An 18,718-nucleotide genomic window follows, 5' to 3' on the forward strand; every position below is an offset into this window, starting at 1 on the left:
AGCCATTTTTTAAAGTGAATAGATGCATTTATTATGTTTTAAGGGGTCTGGTGCCGTGGGGATGCCATGCTGCAATACCTTCTGTTATTCCGAGTGTCGGAGCGATGGCGGACGGAATCGATGCCGAGACTGGCGCTGCAGCGGCTGCTCCAGGTATACAGACGCAACCGAGTGAAGCTTCACAACTTACTGCACCGTGTAGTGAGCCATTCGTGATCGTTGCCACTTCAGATATGCCCCCAGCCGAGAGCGATGAGGAGGCCGACGAAATGGTCGATACGCTGGAGGACTTGATCTTGGAGGCCTATAACAACATGCAGATTGACGGAGAGTATATTTTCCTACCGGGCGATGTGGCAGAAAAGCTTCATCGAGTTGCCGAGCAGGTGTGTATCACCGAGCGATGCATTGTGTTGATTTGCTGACTGTTCTTTCATCTAGATGAAGATCCAGGAGAGTGGCGAGGAGGAGCACACAGTGAGCAACTCAAGTGCAGGCGAGGATAGCAGCAGCGGGGATGCTACTGCTCGCATGGCTGAGTTGGTGGAGGAAAAGATGCCACAGCTGGAAACCACTACAGATTGGCCAGAACCTGAACAGGAAAAGGAACAGGAACACGAACACGAACCAGATCAGGAAATGGAAAAGCTTGATATACAGGAACAGCATATGGGCGAGTGTGAGGAGGCAAGGTTACGCAAGGTGCACGCGTTGCAGATAGAGGCGGCTAAATTACGCGAAGAGAAGCACAAGCGACAGATTCCTCGAGCGGAATCCTCGGAGAATATCTTTACGGAGCTCGCCCCAGTGCCGGAAATAGATGAAAGCGCTTCGAGTGGACCGCCGTCACCTTCGCCACCGCATTCTCGCTCGCACAGTGGTTCAAATACGCCAAAGCCGAGGCCAAACACACCAGCTAGAGGGCACGGACACTTCCCCCCACCCCCGCTCATTTCGTTAAGCTCTACACCGAGTAGCGTCGCTGCGAGCCCAGACCAAACAGGGAAATCACCAGCATCCAGAGCGGACCAGTCAGGTGATAGCAAAAGTAAGGGCAAAGTCGAAACTTATGAAAAAAGGAGGGAGGCTGCGCTCAAGCTGAAAGAAGACAAAAAGAAGCGGGAGCTACGCATTCGTGAATCTGCGCGAAAACAGCGCGAAAACTCAAAGCGGCAGCTGGAAAAAGTACATCAGCGAGAGATGGAGGAAAAGCGTGAGCGTGTTCGCCGTATCCGAGAAGAGAGGATTCACCGGCGTTCGGAGACAGCTGCCGGTACTAAAGGGGCAAAAAAGGAGGGGTAATTGAGTGTTTATAATGATGTTCATACTGCTCGTTCAGTGGCAAACTGGGCCATGATGCTAGGCTTCGGCATCTTTAATGTCCTCCCCGTTCAAGCTGCGTTCGGCTTGTAGTCGAGCTAACGTTTGTGGATCCAATTCCTCGAGTAGCGCGTGCATTCCATCCAGCGAGCAGCTTAAGACTTCAGTCTCACGTCGCAGCTTTGCCTTCCGCTCTTTGAGGAGTTTCTGACGATGCTCACTTCGGCTTGATTTGTGCTTGAGATTGAGGCTTCGTCTCTGTAATTTGCTGCCAATGACCATAAGGAAACGATTGAGGAAGGATCAGTTCGATTTTACCACACGTACAGCACTTCGAAGTACTACGGGTCATTACTTACCTTGAATAGCGATTTAGCTCGTCAACGCAGTAGCTTGCATACTGGCACGAGAGCTGCAGCAGAACCAGTGCTTTCGTCATCCCGTCTTTAGGTTCTTCCGACGTAGCAGTACTGGAGCGTTGATGTCTAGTACTGGTGCGACCGTATAGCGTTAAAGGCACCAAGTCGCGCAGAGTGTCGGTACGGAGCTGTCCCACGATGATAGCTACAACGTTAGAGCAATAACTACTGAGTCCACTGACAAACATTTACCTCGTGCACGATTTGTCCGACTCGAGCTGTTCGAAGCTTTCCGCTTCTGGTGATAGAGTGATGGGGGAGAACAAACTGAAAAGGTGATTTTTGTGGAGGTGCTGCGTTCGCTATCATGGGTTTTTCTGCGTCCGGGCTCTCAGCCGTTGGGTCTTCAGCACCAGTTATACCCACGCAAAGGTGAGTTGACGGGCTTGGCAACTCCGCCTCGCTTTCCCAGTACTTTGGTTGATTCGCCATTATACTTGAGCTATGGCGGCTGTTCTTCTGGATTTCATACCATCGTTTTGCTGCACCGGACTGAATCCACTGGTCCAAGTCCACACTCCACCCAATGATATACTGCAGGAAATCTGTTGCTTGTGATTCACCCACCCAAAGTTCGAGGCTGATAATTCCACTCTTGTGACCTCGTAGATCCACCTGAAGCTCCTTCTTCCAGTTGCCTTTGCCCTTGCGGAGCAAGCACTTGTCCAACACCAAGTTGCCTTTGTTGCTCCTGCCACTCGAAACAGTAACCCCCTCATTACTCTCAGATCCTGTAGCCTGGATGGGCGCATACGGATCTTCATTATCTTGTACTCTGATCCTCAGCCATGGCCAACCATCTTCCTTGCGCCAACACCCGCCGCCCACAACGCTCAGCTGTACCATCGGATAGGTTGGTACATGTACAATGTATCTTTAACAGTCGTCGACCATCGAAATCGCACTTAAAAGGGTTTGCGTTCTGGTCCAGCGAAGAAATGGCTTGTATTCGGCCTGTCACGGTATTGACTTAACATCCTGAATTCCTACTGTCGATAATGAAACCAAGTCATCAAAGCCCAAAAGCTTCTTCAGACTCTTCACTTCCGTTTTTTTCTTCGTTTTGGAGGAGTGATGGTAGCGATCCGTGGCAAGAAGGCTAAGGCGACGGCCAAGCCCAAGACAGCCAAGGCTAAGGTGGCTGCCTCCAAGGAGGCCGGGGCCACGAACGTCATGCGCCTTACACCTCAGCAGAAGCTTGCGCACCACCGTGAAGAAGAATTTCTGGCACTCGTGCGCTTTGCCTTGCAGAGCAATTTGGCTCGCGGCGTTACGGAGGCCTCGGGCCAATCCATGAACAGTATCTGCAATGCGCTGCTAACGGTGCTCTGTGCACACGGCAAGGAGAAAACGCTAGCGCCAACGCAGATCCTGGCCAAGCTGCCGCGCACGGAACGAAAGCGCGTGTGTGGCGCCATCTTCTCGGCGGACGAGATCGCCTACAGCTGCCGCAACTGCCAACTTGATACCACGTGCGTTATGTGCAAGGATTGCTTCACACACAGCGACCACGCTGGCCACGACGTGTACTTCCAGAGAACAACCGCAGGCAGCTCCTGTGATTGCGGAGACGTCCATGTAGGTTTATTGGGATTTTACTATTCAATTGTTTTTATCCTTACTTGTTTTGACCATTTTGTAATTTGTTATATTGCGTAGGCTTGGAAACAGAGCGGATTCTGTTCAAAACACAAAGGGGCGGAAACGGCCGAGACAGGAGCGAAAAAACACAAGTTGCCTAAGCATATTGGGCAAACGGCGCCTATTGTAATCGATGCAGTAGTGGAGCACATCTACCAGGTGTTGCTGGGAACGCACTATGGATTTGAGTTGGCTGAGGCTTTTGAGTTGTTTACAAGAGATATCCCGCCAAAATTCCTGCCGATTCAGAGTGATACAGATGTGGCGGATGTTACTGAAAGCAGAGCAGGTCTTGGAACGAGTAGAGATAGTTCTGCAGCGGAGTCGACTCGGTCTACAAGACTTTCGGCACAGTTCACAGCTGATCCTGGATCCAGAGCCATCGGACCTGGCGGCAGGCTCGAGGCACAGACTAACGAAGCTGACCACAAGACTACAAGCTCTGAGGACGACTCAAAGGCTGGAGTGCTCTTTGGTATTGGACTGCACAATGACGACGTTCACTCAGTCAACGAAGTGGTCAATCATTTGTACGTGGAGTTAGGCATGTCCAAGCCGCAAGCGCGCTCTGCAGTCAGCCAAGTAGATGATCTAGGCGATGCGACTGTGGCAACAAAGTCGCTGCTGTTGTGTCCTGGCATTGTCGGAAACCTGATGCGTCGGTCTTTAAATATGTCTGTCTCTCCTATGTGGTGGGAGAAACAAATGGAGGGTGTCCCCGCTCTTCTGGAGTGGCTGCAGTCTGTGAGTACCACATCGGATGGACTCAGCGAGCTCGTGTCTGAAGCTCTTCAGAAACAGCGATCATCTGCTCTTAGAGGGTTTCTACCGGTATCAGGCAGTTTACCCAAGGGCAAGACGATTCAGCAATTTGTGAAGGAACATAACATTCGACTGCACAATCATGCGTTGGATGTGCTCGTTGCCTTGATCTCCGGGGACAAGGACGTCTTCACGTGGGCACGAGACGAAGAAGCAGCTCAGCAGCAGCGATTTGATTTTCGTGTTGAAGGCAACACAACTGCAGTGGCGTCGACCGGGTTCCTCGCTGAAGGGAATCACGTTAGTTGCAAGAACATATTTATTGAGGAGTTTGTCAAAGCAGTGTCGCTGAGTTCCTCGTATCGTCGTCACGAGAGTGTCCGGAAAAGTTTTGACGCTGTGGTCGCCAAGTATTTCACGTCGGGGCAAACAACCAATTCGGGCGCCTCGACTAACACGCTGTCAGCTCTGATGCTTCTAATGCGATACGATTGCACCCTACGGAAGACTGCAGTGGAGAAATCGCACTCCTTTTTGCGCGAACACTTGGTAGATATCCAGTTTCGTGCTAGCATGCTGGAGGCATATTTGCGATCGTACTCCTCGATGACGAGCATGTTCCTTCGTGGATTGGGCAATTCCAGTGATTCCATTTTCGATTTTGCCGTGCAGTTTTTAACTGTACCTCATCTGGTGCAAAAGTACACGAAGAAGGAAACCTCTGCTCACCCTGAACGGCTAGAGTTGATTCGGGAATTGCTGTGTGCTCTTAACACAGTGTTCCAGTCTGCTGTCGATGAAAAGGATGGGAAACTCAACGCTGACCACCCTGCTTTGAGCAGCCAGAAGTACAAGGTAAGCTTTACTTCTTCAGAGACCTGCATGTACTGTCTTGCTGAACTCTCACATTCAAACCCCTGTCCGTTTTATTTTTGCTGCAGCATTGCGTGGAGAACATGGAATACGTTTTCAATATCGGCACGTTGTCCAACGAACTGGTGTGCAACGCGGACAATATGAAGATTTGGCTGTCATGTTTGGGTATCCTGCAGGTATGTTACAGAGCTGTTGGCTTTTTGATAGAGCTGTGCCATTAAATATGTTTTCCATGTTATTATTCATAGGGCGGCGATGCTCAAGTGCGACGAGGAATTCATCAAAATCACGTGGAATACGAATCAGACAGCTGGTTGTCAATGTTCAATCTCGGCATCCGTGTCCATTCGGTATTCGCGATCTCCTGGAATGGATTTAGCCCGTCCCAGTTTGAAGCACCGGAAGGGAAAGTAGCGGAGATATTTGGCCCGATTATCGACGCCACTCTTTCATCGTCAGCCCGACTCAATGAAAGGGTGGCGAAAAAGACGCTGGTTCCAGTGGCAAAGCTTGCGTCTATGGGAAAAAGAGGAGCTGGAGGTCGAGAAAAAAGCATCATGGCGTACGACTTCAATGTAGCGTCTCAACCAACCTCTCTGCACATCCCTCTGCACCGCTTCCTGACCGCGGCAGTGCGGCATATTTGCATTAGCCAGGCAGGTTTAGGAAGCTCAATTCCCTCGGACGGCCTTTTGAAGGTGTTTGGCTTTGACAAATTGTCGGCTGACAAGAAATGGGAACTTGTGGAAATGCCCCTTCGCTGTTTAGTGATGGCATCCCAGATCCACTCGAATTTGTGGCGCAGAAACGGAGATGAAAACATGCTGGCGCAACTGTACAATTACTCGGCGTTGCCGTACTGCATTCACTACCGTGACGCTGACACGCTGATGCTGCAGCTCGGTGTCCTCATGACTGGTCCGGATGCCCTTGTGGCTCGTATGGTTGATCGATTCCAGTTGGGCAGCTATTTCATTCTACCCAATGGGTCCAACATGAATGGCCCAGACGATTTGGTGAAGGAGTTCGGGTATGCAGAGCTAGAACAAGGAATCGATGAGCAACAACGTCTTCAAATGCTGGAAGAATTTCTGCGTCTCGTGATTATTCTTGGTACAAGTCTCCCAAGCGCTACTGGATCGACCTACGACAATGAATTTCTGGCGGAAGAGATGTTGCAGCAGTTATGCTCAAAGTCACAGTGTTTTAGCAAGCTGTTTGACCTTGCTATCCTGCCGTCAGGTCAAGACGACATTCCAACTGCACGGCTACAAAGCGTTCTTGCAAAGGTGTCCAACTTTGTGCCACCGTCGGGACTGGAACCTGGCCGATACGAATTGAAGGAGGGTCTTCTGGAGAGCTACAACCCGTACTTCCTCCATCTGAACCGCGAAGCACATGAGCTAGCACGTGATCGTTGGACGACCTATCGCAATGCATATCGTCAAAAGGCGAAGAAAGCAAGCCCAGATGCGCCTCCGAAGGAACCGCTGAAGCCTGCGAAACCTCCCGTTGCCTTCCTTCGTCCAGCCCAAGCGATTCTGACGTGTGAAAGTACTATGGCGATTGCGCAGGTTATTCTGTGGAGGGTCATTTCCTCAGCGCACACTGGATCTGCACCCGCAAAAGGCTCGGAGAACAGCGTCTCTGATGCTGTAATCTCGACCTGTTTGCACTTGCTGGTGCATGGTGCGCACACGGCGTCGCAGTCTTCAGACCGCCGTTTCTGGACGCGCTTAAGCAAACTGAGCGCTGCTACCTCCAAGTTGTCGGTGCTTCATCTGTTGAGTCAATTGCTCGAACAAGCAACCACGCTGCTCGATAACGAACAAACTGGAACGGTCGAATGGCTCATTTGGAAGTTCAGTTCAGAGTCTCCTGCTTGCAGAAAAGTATTCGAGCAATTGTCAAATGACGCCACGTCGAAGCAAAAGAAGAGCGAATCATCACCTGCGGCTACAAGTGGCTCGACACTGAGCGGTAATTCTCCGCCCATGACGTTGGAGCAACGCAAGATGGAGGCTAGGAAGAGAGCGATGGCTGCGATGGCAAAACGTCAGGCTGCTTTCCAGGCGATGGTTGATCTTGAGGATGATGGCGAGGAAGAGAAGATGGATAAAGAAGGGTCAAAGGGAGAGCGTTTGGCGTTGGGTAAGCGCAAGGCTTCGATGCTGGAAGAGCCTGAAGAGGATACGAAAAAGCACCAGAAAGTGGAGAACAAGCGGTGCTACAACTGCATTCTCTGCCATGACAGCTCGCAACAGGGTCAAATGGGAATGGCGGCCTACGTCCATCAGTCTACTGTTCTAGCTCCAGGATTCAGACCCGAGCCTAACGAAGCTCTCGGTCCAGAGGGGAAGAAGGTTCGTAGTCACGTGAAGAAGGTTATCGAGAAGATGGAATTGTGTTCAGGTGGCAGCTCGACCTCGTCCGATATGCCAAACTCCCCGTCGCCTACTCTGCGTGCTTTCGCGACATCGTTCCCGGAATGGTACATGGATGGCTCACTGGAGGACCAACTTACTCGTAACAACACGGCACAGAATAGTCCTCGTCCGTCTGCTGCTCGTCGCCCTCGCAATGATCGCATTCGCTTTGGCAATGGAAATATCCCGATGCTTGAAGGCGAGCTATTGCAGACAGATGAAGAGCTAGAGGTTCTTGAAGGCGTTCTCGACCTTCGTGAAGATCAGCAGCTCTTTCCGATGGATATGCGTGGCGCTGTGAGCTTAGACTTGCGCGGTAATCGAGTAGAGCCTCGTCGATTGGGTGGGCGTGAAATGGTTGGAGCCAGAGGTGGCAACATGCGTGCTCAAGGCAGACCGATGTATGACAGCGATGATGAAGACTTTGAAGATCGATTCCATTTAGAGCGTCTGCCGCCCGGGTTTGGTCGACCTCACGAGAGTGCCAAGCTCTATCTCACTCCGTGTGGACTGCACGTTCGTACATGCCAACATGCCGTGCACGTCAACTGTCTAGAACGGTATATCACGTCACTGCATAACAAGGCAATGCGCGGTGAAGAGTTCGATGGCGTTCAAGCTATTGATCCGGATTCAGCGATGACACAGTTCCTGTGTCCGCTGTGCAAAACGTTGAGCAATTTCTTGATCCCAACGTCTGAGCCACGGATCTCGATAGGGAAGGAAGACGAACGGGAGCAGAAGCGTCCTGCTGTGGCGCTGACAGGAGATGAGGAAGAAAAATCTCCTGTCTGGGACAAGATCGTGGAAGACCAGTTGTCGATGCCCGGCTGGTACCGCTCCGTACTGGGACGCGATGGGGGATTTGAAGACGATGAGAACGACACAGAACATGATATGTGGCGAGATTACTTTGAGGATACGTTATGGGAGCCTCATGGGAGTCTGGAAAAGGGCGCTCCTTTCTTGTGGGCTTCGTGCGCGTATACTTTGGCGTCATTTTTGACTGTTGCTGAAGATGAACACCAGAGTATCTCCAGCAGCAACGTACCGTTCGATCCGCTAACAGACCAATGCCCTCCGTCTCTTGAGAAGGAGCTAGAGTCGTTAACATCTGTGACGAAGTTCTGTCGATGGACATGTTCACTCTTGGAGCACTGTGCCGATGCCAAGGTGATTTGGGAGGCTGCTAAACGCTGTTGCCCGATCAATACCGAGACCAAGCGTGAATACCGCAAATTCACAAAGGTAAGAAACTTGACATCGTGGGCTTAATGCCATGCTTTGAGGGAGTATACCTGATGCTAACTTGTTTTCTCTTTGATTAGGTGCTTGGCTCGATCGATGCTTGCCTTCGGGGTACCATCTTAGGTCTGCTAGTAGCGGATACATTCACGGTACATTGAAATCTCACCTACATAATCGATATGCTGTCGATAACTAATGGAATTGAGCTGTGTTGCTGTAGGCTTTCGTGGTGGCCAGCGTGATAGCAGATGAACTTGAAACAATTTGGCGGTTCATGCCTGTGTTTACTGCTGCGGACTTATTGCAGCGTCTGCATGCTGAGTTTTTCGAGCCTACTAAGATGGAGGGAACATCGCTATTTCAAGATAAGTTCTCGCTTGTTGCTGCCAGTGAAAGCGGGGACTCCGGACAGCCAGCAGCAGTGGAGGGAAACGTCACGGCGTTAGATCCACGCCGCACAAGAAGTGGCCGTGCCATTAGCCCGATAGAGCCAACTCGGTCGTCTAATGCTAATGGTTCTGCTCAGCAGCTGATGGAAGTGATGGAGGTATCTGGCGAAGCGGAGTCTGACGCGTATGCCGCGCTTCAGTTGTTGCAGCGAATGGCGAAGGCGCACCCAACTGAGAAACTCAAGCCATTCACAACAGTAGCAGATGTTAAGGCACGCCTGCAACGTATCCTACCGGCCAATGCTTCGTTTGTTCGCCGTATGAAGCTCTTCTGGCGCTGCCTGGTGGATGGAGAAAGCAGTTTTTCAGCTACAAGCAGAACGATGCAAATCCCCACGTTAGTCGACATAGCTCACTGTTCAGACGCGACGTTCGATCAAATCTGGCACTGGTGCATGGATCGCATGCTCAGCAAGACCCACCTGGGCAGCTCAAAGGTTGGCGACAAGTGTGAACACACGGAAGGTTGCAGCGAGGCCTATGTCGCCAGCATGTTTATCCTGCGCGAGGTTCCCACTCGTCCACGTCTGATCGACTTGCCGGTTCAGTACGATGAATTGTACAGCGAGATGGCAGGCCGCAAGTGCACGCGATGTGAGAAGGCACCTTGCGACCCAGGTCTGTGTTTGATTTGTGGTGAGTATCTGTGCTGTGGAGACTCGTGCTGTACACGTGCGTTCATGCCTCATGGGCCACCAGTGGGAGAATGCACTCGTCACGCCGCTGAGTGTGGAGGCGGTGTAGGCATTGTTCTGTTGCTAGAACAGTGTCGTATTGCGATTGTTGGAGGCAGCATGGCAGCGTACTTCCCCAGTCCGTACGTTGATGCTCATGGTGAAGAAGACATTGGGCTTCAGCGTGGACGCCCGCTTCGATTAGACATGAGTCGCTACAGGTACCTGGAGTCGCTGTGGCTCAACCACCGTATCTTCACCGAAGTATCACGTCAACGCAATCAGCGAGACCCACAGTATACGATCAACTTGTCGTATCTGTAGGCCTCCCGCCCAAGCACATAGATCACATTTCCAGGCAAACAGCTAACGTTAGTTCAACGTGATCCTCGAGTTATAAAACTTCATCTAATTGTATCAAGGGCGTATCCTGTTGATGTTGATATGTACTGTACAGGCAGCTAGCTACCCAAGGAATGTGAGGTGTGCAGGCAAGTCGGCGTCGGCGTAGCGCTCGTCCTGGAAAAACATGCGAAGCAGACGACAATGGCCACCGACACGCACCTTTGTTGTGGTCACATGACGAGTACCGAACGCTTGGCTCGTGAGATCTTGTAGATCCATGCACAGGTAGCGCCAACCAGGTTGTGGGCCGAATGCGAGCGGCAACTGACATCTCGAGTCTTCGACACGAGCGAGAGATCTCGTGTTGGTTACTGTGAACCGTCGATACTTTTGTGCATCATCCAGCACCTCGACGTGAAAGTCCAGAAAGAGATCCATGTTCTCGACAAACAGGACGAGGTAGCGGAAGATGTTGCGGACGGGAAACACCAACTCGGCGTCGTTGCCAAGAATCTGCACCACGTCTTCCTTGACGGTCTCGTCCTCCAGCACGCAAACATCGTTGCCACTCATGAGGACCCGACATTCTTCTCGAGCTTGTAAAATCGCTGGGTGCTCTCCAAGTGGCAGCACAACTGTCTCGGTCAGGAAACTCGTGTTGCTACCCAAGCTGCTTTTCTTCGATCCTTTCGATCTGTCGCCTGGTTCAGAGAGGTGATCCCTGGAGATAACTTTAGGGAGGATGCACTCCACATACACGTCTCCAGGCGAGAACGACCCCTCTCCGATGCGAACGAAAGATGGCACGCCGGACAACGAAGATGAAAGTGTCGGTGGAGTAGACAAGGAGCTAGCGGTCTTCATCCTAATCTTTTTGAGCGAACTGACCGACTCTTCACCTCCCAAAAGTATCAATAGGTCACTCGCAGTTTCCCCCTACTTGCTTCTGCCCCGTTAGCAACAAAATGGAGAACTCAGCTGCCCAAACGTTCTTCCAAGCACACAAGAATCTCTTCCAGTACGAAAAGCATGTCGGTAAACAGGACCCTTTCCAGACCGAAAACACGAAATCCTACCTCTTAAAATATCAAGAAATTGACCGTGAAAAAGAATTCGCTCCAGCTCTTTCGGAGTTGCGCTTTACAGCGCTCCATCCTCCGATACGCAACTCTCCATCAACAAAATTCTCAACTTACACAGCCACTCCAGTACCAGAATTCGTCACGCTGGAGGCGACAGCATCTGTCCTCGAAAACTTAAGCAGGCTTCAGCAAGAACCGGTCCACTCCCACCCATTTGTAAGCCCGCAGCAACAAACCACCCAATACACCCAGCCACAACCTGCTTATCGAGTCACGTACGACAGCCCAGCCACACCCCAATACCCCAGTCCTGACCGTATTTCCGTCTTCAAGGGTACGTCGGATCGATCCGCCCTGCTTCAACAACGTTCGCCTGTTCGGAATTCTGTCGAGTCGAAGCAGAAAATCTTCACCCTACCGAAGCTATCGGAGCTGTTGATTGACCAAGAAACTCGTGCTGCCACTCCACACAAACCCTGGGACGAATCGCGTAAAATCCAAGTCCTCGTCGGAAGCAACTGTGTCGGACGTGTGAACGCTGCGTCTCGGAATCTCCCGCCATCCATCCGCTCCCGCTTGCGAGCGTCTGCAAACGTGTCAGCACGACGAGAGCGGTTATACGACCTGCTTCGGCGAGATTATGAGAAGCTCAGCACGTAAACGACGCACCGACAAGCGGCGACTTGGAACACTTCGACAGAAGCTGAGAGGAGGTTGGTCATTGCATTGGAAAGAAGGCATCATCTGTCAGCCCTTCGAAGATATTTACGTTGCTGTCCCCGTATAATGCTGAGTCTGGAGACATGCTCATGGACCCCACTCCACTCTGCTGTTGGAGCTGATTTTGTTGCTGGAAAGACTGAGGCGTGGGCTGGAACTGCTGTGTCGGTAATGGCTGTGGCATCATATTTGGTGCTGCCCCATATCCAAAATTGTTGGGCATCATCGACGCTCCTTGTGCTCCGAAGTTGACCGCGTTCATAGACCCCATCATCTGCTGTTGCTGCATGGGCATGTTTGACATCCCAGTCATGGGGAATCCCGTTGATCCGAAGCTTGCATCGGGGCCGAACCCAAGTGGCGTCATAAACGGATCCACGGGAAAGTTGTTACTGCTACTATTGTTGTTGCCATTGACGTTGTTCGCTGATGTCGATGCTGAAGACATGCCGTAATTGTTGTTGTCGTACATATTCCCAGAAGACGCCAAGTTCATGGGCATGGGCATGGGCATAAACTGCTGTTGTTGCGGATTCATCATGCCGCCGCCCATCATGTAGTTTTGCTGGTTCATAAATGCAGCAGACGAGCTCGGGGGTCCACTCGTGGAGGTCATGTACGCGTTGGGCGTGAACGTCTGTACCCCGGAGCTCATCGCGTATCCTTGTGTCGACGTTGTGACACCAGAGACAGCCATCGAAGAGCTTGAAGTGAAGCTAGTCGACGTCTGCATGGGGTTCATCTGGCCTGTTGGGAAGAACATACTCGAGCTTGTCGACGCGAAGCCAACTGTCGGCATCGGAGGCTCCGGGAACATCGTTGGAGGCGTCGGTGCCCCCATATTTGGCATCGCCATGGACGCTGAAGTGGACGAGGTCATGGCCATCGGATTACTGTTAGCCCTCATCGGTGGGGGTGCATAAACCTGCTGCGGAGCAGGCTTCGGCTGTTGTGGAATCTGTGGGACTGCAGAGCTCGGAGCTGCCAGTGTTGGGTTCTGTGTCACTCCAGCTTGTCTTGCTGCTGCTGCATTGGGCGATATCCGCCGCCCTCCACCCTTCTCGTCTTCGTGAGCGATCTGTTTATCTGCCAATGAGGCTAACAGCTCGAGCCTAGCACCAATTTGTTGACGAAAGATCAGACACCTCCTCACCCACTCCTTGTGCTCTGCAGGGTTTGTCTTGGCAGCTACAGTACCAATTACAGCCATAATATGTTAGTTTCAAAATGATTCATATTACATCAAATGACGACAAAAGAGTATTCCGGGGCTCGTACGCTGCTGCTTATGGAGCGCATTCCAGCCTTTAAGCGCTGCCTCATTCTTCTCAAGCATAGCCTGTATCTCTCGCTGCGAGACGGAGCGTCCCGGGGCCAGTAGCGCCTGCGAAAGGCCACCACAGTTAGGAATACAGGCTAAAAAACAAAACGTTTTCGTTGACATTCCACAGTGGATATTCTGCTTTTTAAAACGCACCTGCGCCGCAGCGGCCGCGCGTTGCTGCAGTGGGTTAGCATGCTCCCTGTTGGACGCAAGAGACGCATGGAGAGCGTGAGAGGCTGACGCTGGATGGACGGTAGAGGCGGGCGGAGTCACGTACGGCGCCGAGGACGACGCCATGGCCGATAAAGGCGGCGGTGTGGGTAGTCTAAATAGCGAAAAATAGCATGGAATTGAGGGTAAGAATTATCAATCAAAATGCAACTAATCAAATGATTTTACTTAAGTGAAAGCCAATGAGAAGCGAAGCCTAGCCCTTTTGCTTTAGAAAAAGCACCTGGCGAAACACCATGGCGAATCTCCGCCCCACCTGTGTGTCTGCACCTGGCAAAGTACTGCTTGTGGGAGGGTATGTGGTGCTGGATGAGCAGTATTCGGGGGTAGTTCTCTCCGGTACGGCAAGATTTTACTCCCAAGTGGAGACCAAGGTACAATTTCGACAGGTGGAAAATGTGTCATTTTTTGTCGAGCTCTAACGTCATTTAGCAGATTCTGAATGACAAGGACGCAGTTTCTGCTTCTTCAAGTGAATGGCATCAGCTATTCCCATTGACATTGGAGAGTAAACAGTTCGACCAGCGAATTGACGGTTGGATCGAGGAAAATGACGCCAGACGATTCCGTTTTCAGCTCAGGTGACGAGAAACAGAATCGTGGTGAATTGTGTGGAGATAATTGACTGTGGTTTGTTCCAAGGGAGACTTCACATCGCAACTCATACATTGAGGAGACAGTTCTATGTGCGCTGAATGGCATTGCCGGATTGCAGGCGCTCAAAAGCAATGATACTTTTCAGCATCTAAAGGAGACGAATGCCGGTGTTCATGTTACGCTTCGCGGTGATAACGACTTCTACTCGCAAGTGCAGAGGGTAAGAAGGAGCTTATTGCTATTATAGCTGTAAGGTTTGGTGGTGATGACGCTGATTTGCTTGTTAGTTACAAGATGCCAAGTTACCACTGCGTCGTGCCCACTTGAAGACACTCGAGGCATTCCTCCCTCCCACCATGGAAGGTATGCATGGGCTTGATCTACCTACAGATGTGAAATATGTGAAAAAGATAGTCTAATCTTAGTGTTTAGAGCGTGGTGGCAAGCAGGTTGCTCTGAAGACTGGCATGGGAAGTTCCGCAGCGCTTGTGACGTCGCTCGTTGCAGCTCTCGTGGCATTCTTTGTGCCATCTATGAAGTTCGATGAGGAACAACAGGACCTCGAAGTTGTACACAACCTTGCCCAACTGAGCCACTGCTACGTGCAGCGCAAGGTAATGTCATCCGGATCATATTTTAGCAACGATGGTCACGTAACAGGTTATTCCACTCCTTATCTTGACAGATAGGAAGTGGCTTTGATGTCTCGGCGGCATGTTTCGGCTCGCAGCGGTATACGAGATTCCCGTCGTCCATTTTGAACGCATTCGCGTCTGAAGATGCGATGAAACCGGAAGAAATTGCCCAGTGCATTACTAACCGCACCTTGTGGAAAACTTCTAGCCGCGTGGTAAAATATTGCTGGATGTTGGTGCAGAGTTTTGGCCATTTTAACTCACTTTGTTGCACTGCATTTTCTGGTTGGTAGAAACCCGTTCGACTGCCTTCAAGCTTCCACTTAATGATGGGAGACGTATCTTCTGGTTCGGCTACCGTATCAATGGTTCGACAAGTGTTGAAGTGGCAAAGGGAGCAACCTGAAGACGCAAAGCGAGTGATGGATGAAATTCACGGTCACAATTTGGAAGTCGAGCGAGGCTTTGCTGAAATCTGCGAGCTGGAAGCCGCCTGCAACAATCCCATAGATTGGGAAGCCATGGCAACTCAAAGCCGCGAGCAGGTATACTGTACTCCTGTCAACCCGATGTTCCTTCATATGCTCACCCTGTGTGTGTAGTGGAGTGCTATTGATGCTAGGATTGGGGCCATTCTTTTGAGACTCAGTGAAGCCTTCTCTCATTTTCGAGTCCTCATGCGGTAAGCATGTTTTACTCGTTGTCGAGTTTAATCTGATGACACTCGGACTCATTTCCTTTTCACTTTTTATCTTAGCGAAATGGGAATTTCTGCCGGAGTCCCAATCGAGCCACCCCAGCAAACTGCCATTCTCGACGCAACGCTGGCGATCCCTGGTGTTTTACTCGCTGGAGTCCCTGGAGGTACGCGCTCATGAAGCATTTGTATCGTCCAGTTGATTAACTTGTCGCTGATGCTTTTAGCGGGTGGGTACGACGCGATTTGTGTGGTGGTGCTGCATGAGCGAGTTCTCAGCGCAGTTGAAGATTTGTGGGTCCAATGGCCTACAACTCATCCCGACTCCACGTACGTATTTCAGACTATTCGCTTGCGTTTATTACTTCTGACCTGGTGTGGTTGTATTTGTTGCTATAACCCAGTATCTGCCCGTTGCTATGCGACATCGACCGTGGCTTAGCTGGGGCTTCGTCTGTAAAGTCAGGGCTTCAACTCCACCCTGTTGAGTAGTTTATATCCGCTTAATGTGACATTGATGCATGGAGTTTCCTAGACTAATACTTGACTTTAGTGCAGATCGTCAGTAAATGTTTGTAAGGGAGCGCTAGATAAACGGAATCTAAGCTCCTGTCAGGGGCTGACTCCCAAGTCGAATATGTCGAAGCGCAAATTCCTTGCCGATGACGATACTGAGGGGAATACGCACGTAAAGGTGTCGCGTGACACCAAACAGGCTGGTCGAGTAAAACCTTCGGAGCAAGTACAGAATGGACATTACTCCATTCCTGGACTCCGGTATGCGACCGAGTCGTGGGCTGGCATGAAGACTAGCAACGAGGATCGTCACATATCTTCCACTGAGCTCTTCCCTGGACCAGTGTTTGGCGTTTTTGATGGTCACGGCGGAACTTTTACAGCAGATTTCTTAACGCGGCATCTTGTGAAAACTGTCGCCTCTGTAGTACGCCACCGCATTGGGGGTAGAGCGTTCACTGTCCTGGAACGCTCCCAAGAGCAATCGAAGCAAGAGGAATCTGGCAAGGAGGCTATCATGGAGCAAATACAGCTACTGCGTCAACAGCTCGCTGAGCTGGAGTCTTTGAAAGACCCAGATTCGGAGAGCTCTGCTGATGAGATGCAAGTTTTGGTCGACCAACTTACGGATACCATCTCGCAGTTGGACAGCGAAGTATCGCAAGTTAACGCTGAGCAAGCAATACGCCGAGAAGATCGAAGAAAATGGTATCATGAACAGCACGGACATTTCTTGAAATCTTTCAAAGAAGCTTTTGATCGAGTGGATTCCCAAATCTTGCAGAAGAATTCGTCGCAAGATGGTTCTACCGCTCTCCTGGTTTGGTTTTTAGCTGACACAATCCGGTTTGACGGCGAAGACGACAATGGGTCACTAAGGGACGAGTTGAGCTTGTACACGGTGAACGTTGGCGACTGCCGTGCGGTCATGTGTCGTGGTGGCCGCGGTGTAGCTCTGACAAGTGACCACAAACCGGATCGCCCCGACGAACAGCAGCGAATCGAGAAAGCGGGTGGCTTCGTGGGCAAGATAGCAGGCATATTTCGAGTCTACTCTGCTGCTGGTGCTGGGTTGGCTGTGGAGCGTGAGAAGTCGACGTATTTGGCAGTGTCACGTGCATTTGGCGACCGATCCCTGAAGACTCCGACATCGCTTGTTTCATGTGAGCCAGAGGTGAAGCGAGTAACAGTGCAAGATGACGATCTGTTCCTTGTCTTAGCCTGCGATGGCGTCTGGGACGTGCTTAGCGAGCAAGAAGCGGTGAATATAGCATTGCCACACTTTCACGATGCTAAAGCCGCGGCTGATGCGATCGTCAAGGCAGCCTACAAGAAAGGAAGCGTTGACAACCTCACAGCTACAGTCATTCAGTTCGGCTGGAAGCCCCATGAACGACTACGCTCTGTTCTCAAAAGCAGTAAGGCGAGTGCTTCTACAAAGAGAAATGACGAAGCAGAGAAGGAAGAGGAGATTGACATGTTCAATCTTTAGTCCTACTCTCAAGTTTAGAGCCGTAGTTAAGAGTCTTAAGAGTCTTAACTACGGCGCGGTTGAGTTCCGTGATTCTTAGATAGGTTGATATCCTTGTTCGTATGAGGCGATGAGGTTCCGTTGTTGAAGAGTCTACATAACAACAATGATTGTCGTTAAGCCGTGCGGATACGATACCAAGCAACGACAGGAACGAAAAAAAAACACCTCAGCAATCGACGTCATCGCATCGGCATCATACACTCGGAAGCGCACAGGCGGTATATGCCGTCGATCTCTTCGCTTGTGTTTTCGTTGATTAAGTGCATATTGCTGGTCCACGAACACTTCAGCTTCTGCTCAAAGCTGCAGATCAAAACCACCTAAGAAAACATCAACAGGCAGCGCCGTACCCACGTGTGGGATGGCGAACCCAGCGTTCACTATCATCGCATGCAGTTTGGTCGCTGAATGCGGCGGCGGGGCGATGCGTAGCACGCGGTACTTGGTGTTCAAGTGCTGGTGCAGGAAGCCTACAACGGTTTCAAACTGCGAAAGGTGTGGCGTCAGAGGACGTCGGATTCAAAGGATCAGTAGCTAGTCAACGCACGTCTTGCTCAATATTCGCCCCACGCCGTCCGCGCTCGCCCTCCAGTCGCGAGAGGCGATACGTGGCGAACAGGATGGCGACGAGAATAACTGCAAAAGGCTGCATGTAAGGAGTCGATATCGAAAGGAACGAGTAAGGTCGGCCTGCGTACCTAGTGCGTGCTTCCTCAGCGAGTCCAGCATGAAATCAAATAGTGACCGTGGCTCTGTTTCAGCGCGCGACGCCCTCAGCTTCTGAGTCAGAAGATTGCTGCTTGAGATCTTCCTGCTGGTGGGACGGCTTTAACAGAACCAGTGCGCGACCCCCGCACGTGGACGCAGCTCGCGGCTATGGCAAAGGGGTCCATCGAGGATACAAGATCTATGCTGACATAGCCGCATTGTGACAATGATTGTCGATGCCAACCGAGATTGGGCCCTTAGACGCTCGAGTCGAACCGCTTGACGCCTCCACTGGACTCAGTTCAAACACGCCACTACTGCAGCCAGCACTGGGGGCCTCCAGTCTGGAGGCCCCCCTTATGTTGGATTCTGCGCAGTTTGGTCAGAATAAAAGAGTATCTATCGGCCAACAGAAAGAGTTATCATGTGTCAACATATTACACCGCTATTTATTAACCCGACCCAAGGGCGTGGAAAGGTGTGTGCTGTTTATTACGTGTCCTTCGAAGAGAGT

At 51.2% G+C, this 18,718-nt stretch overlaps 7 protein-coding genes across 7 annotated transcripts; 4 read left to right on the top strand and 3 right to left on the bottom strand.

Moving 5' to 3' along the window:
- Positions 1-233: 233 nt before the first annotated feature.
- On the top strand, positions 234-1,302 carry PITG_03266 (uncharacterized protein; the record flags this gene model as incomplete). The annotated part of the gene is made up of 2 exons (XM_002906295.1): positions 234-386; positions 442-1,302. The coding sequence occupies 2 exons, from the start codon at positions 234-236 to the stop codon at positions 1,300-1,302; spliced, it is 1,014 nt and encodes a 337-aa protein (XP_002906341.1).
- Positions 1,303-2,813: 1,511 nt separating this feature from the next.
- PITG_03267 (uncharacterized protein) lies at positions 2,814-10,139 on the top strand (the record flags this gene model as incomplete). Its single annotated transcript, XM_002906296.1, has 7 exons — positions 2,814-3,317; positions 3,399-4,997; positions 5,084-5,194; positions 5,267-7,096; positions 7,226-8,692; positions 8,773-8,841; positions 8,913-10,139. The coding sequence occupies 7 exons, from the start codon at positions 2,814-2,816 to the stop codon at positions 10,137-10,139; spliced, it is 6,807 nt and encodes a 2,268-aa protein (XP_002906342.1).
- Positions 10,140-10,280: 141 nt separating this feature from the next.
- PITG_03268 (uncharacterized protein) lies at positions 10,281-11,024 on the bottom strand (the record flags this gene model as incomplete). Its single annotated transcript, XM_002906297.1, has 2 exons — positions 10,281-10,838; positions 10,893-11,024. The coding sequence occupies 2 exons, from the start codon at positions 11,022-11,024 to the stop codon at positions 10,281-10,283; spliced, it is 690 nt and encodes a 229-aa protein (XP_002906343.1).
- Positions 11,025-11,960: 936 nt separating this feature from the next.
- Positions 11,961-12,812, bottom strand: PITG_03269 (uncharacterized protein; the record flags this gene model as incomplete). Its single annotated transcript, XM_002906298.1, has 1 exon — positions 11,961-12,812. The coding sequence occupies one exon, from the start codon at positions 12,810-12,812 to the stop codon at positions 11,961-11,963; it is 852 nt and encodes a 283-aa protein (XP_002906344.1).
- Positions 12,813-13,753: 941 nt separating this feature from the next.
- On the top strand, positions 13,754-15,435 carry PITG_03270 (uncharacterized protein; the record flags this gene model as incomplete). Its single annotated transcript, XM_002906299.1, has 8 exons — positions 13,754-13,891; positions 13,968-14,098; positions 14,160-14,334; positions 14,402-14,477; positions 14,547-14,728; positions 14,800-14,964; positions 15,043-15,294; positions 15,352-15,435. 8 exons carry the CDS (start codon positions 13,754-13,756, stop codon positions 15,433-15,435), a joined length of 1,203 nt encoding a protein of 400 aa, XP_002906345.1.
- Positions 15,436-16,563: 1,128 nt separating this feature from the next.
- Positions 16,564-17,309, top strand: PITG_03271 (uncharacterized protein; the record flags this gene model as incomplete). The annotated part of the gene is made up of 5 exons (XM_002906300.1): positions 16,564-16,604; positions 16,665-16,808; positions 16,854-16,983; positions 17,053-17,223; positions 17,304-17,309. The coding sequence occupies 5 exons, from the start codon at positions 16,564-16,566 to the stop codon at positions 17,307-17,309; spliced, it is 492 nt and encodes a 163-aa protein (XP_002906346.1).
- Positions 17,310-17,529: 220 nt separating this feature from the next.
- PITG_03272 (uncharacterized protein) lies at positions 17,530-18,225 on the bottom strand (the record flags this gene model as incomplete). Its single annotated transcript, XM_002906301.1, has 5 exons — positions 17,530-17,586; positions 17,662-17,789; positions 17,847-17,982; positions 18,044-18,132; positions 18,195-18,225. 5 exons carry the CDS (start codon positions 18,223-18,225, stop codon positions 17,530-17,532), a joined length of 441 nt encoding a protein of 146 aa, XP_002906347.1.
- Between the last annotated feature and the right edge of the window lie 493 nt (positions 18,226-18,718).

Source organism: Phytophthora infestans, genomic scaffold (genome assembly GCF_000142945.1).
Source record: "Phytophthora infestans T30-4 supercont1.4 genomic scaffold, whole genome shotgun sequence".
In the NCBI taxonomy this organism is placed as follows: Eukaryota; Oomycota; class Peronosporomycetes; order Peronosporales; family Peronosporaceae; genus Phytophthora; species Phytophthora infestans.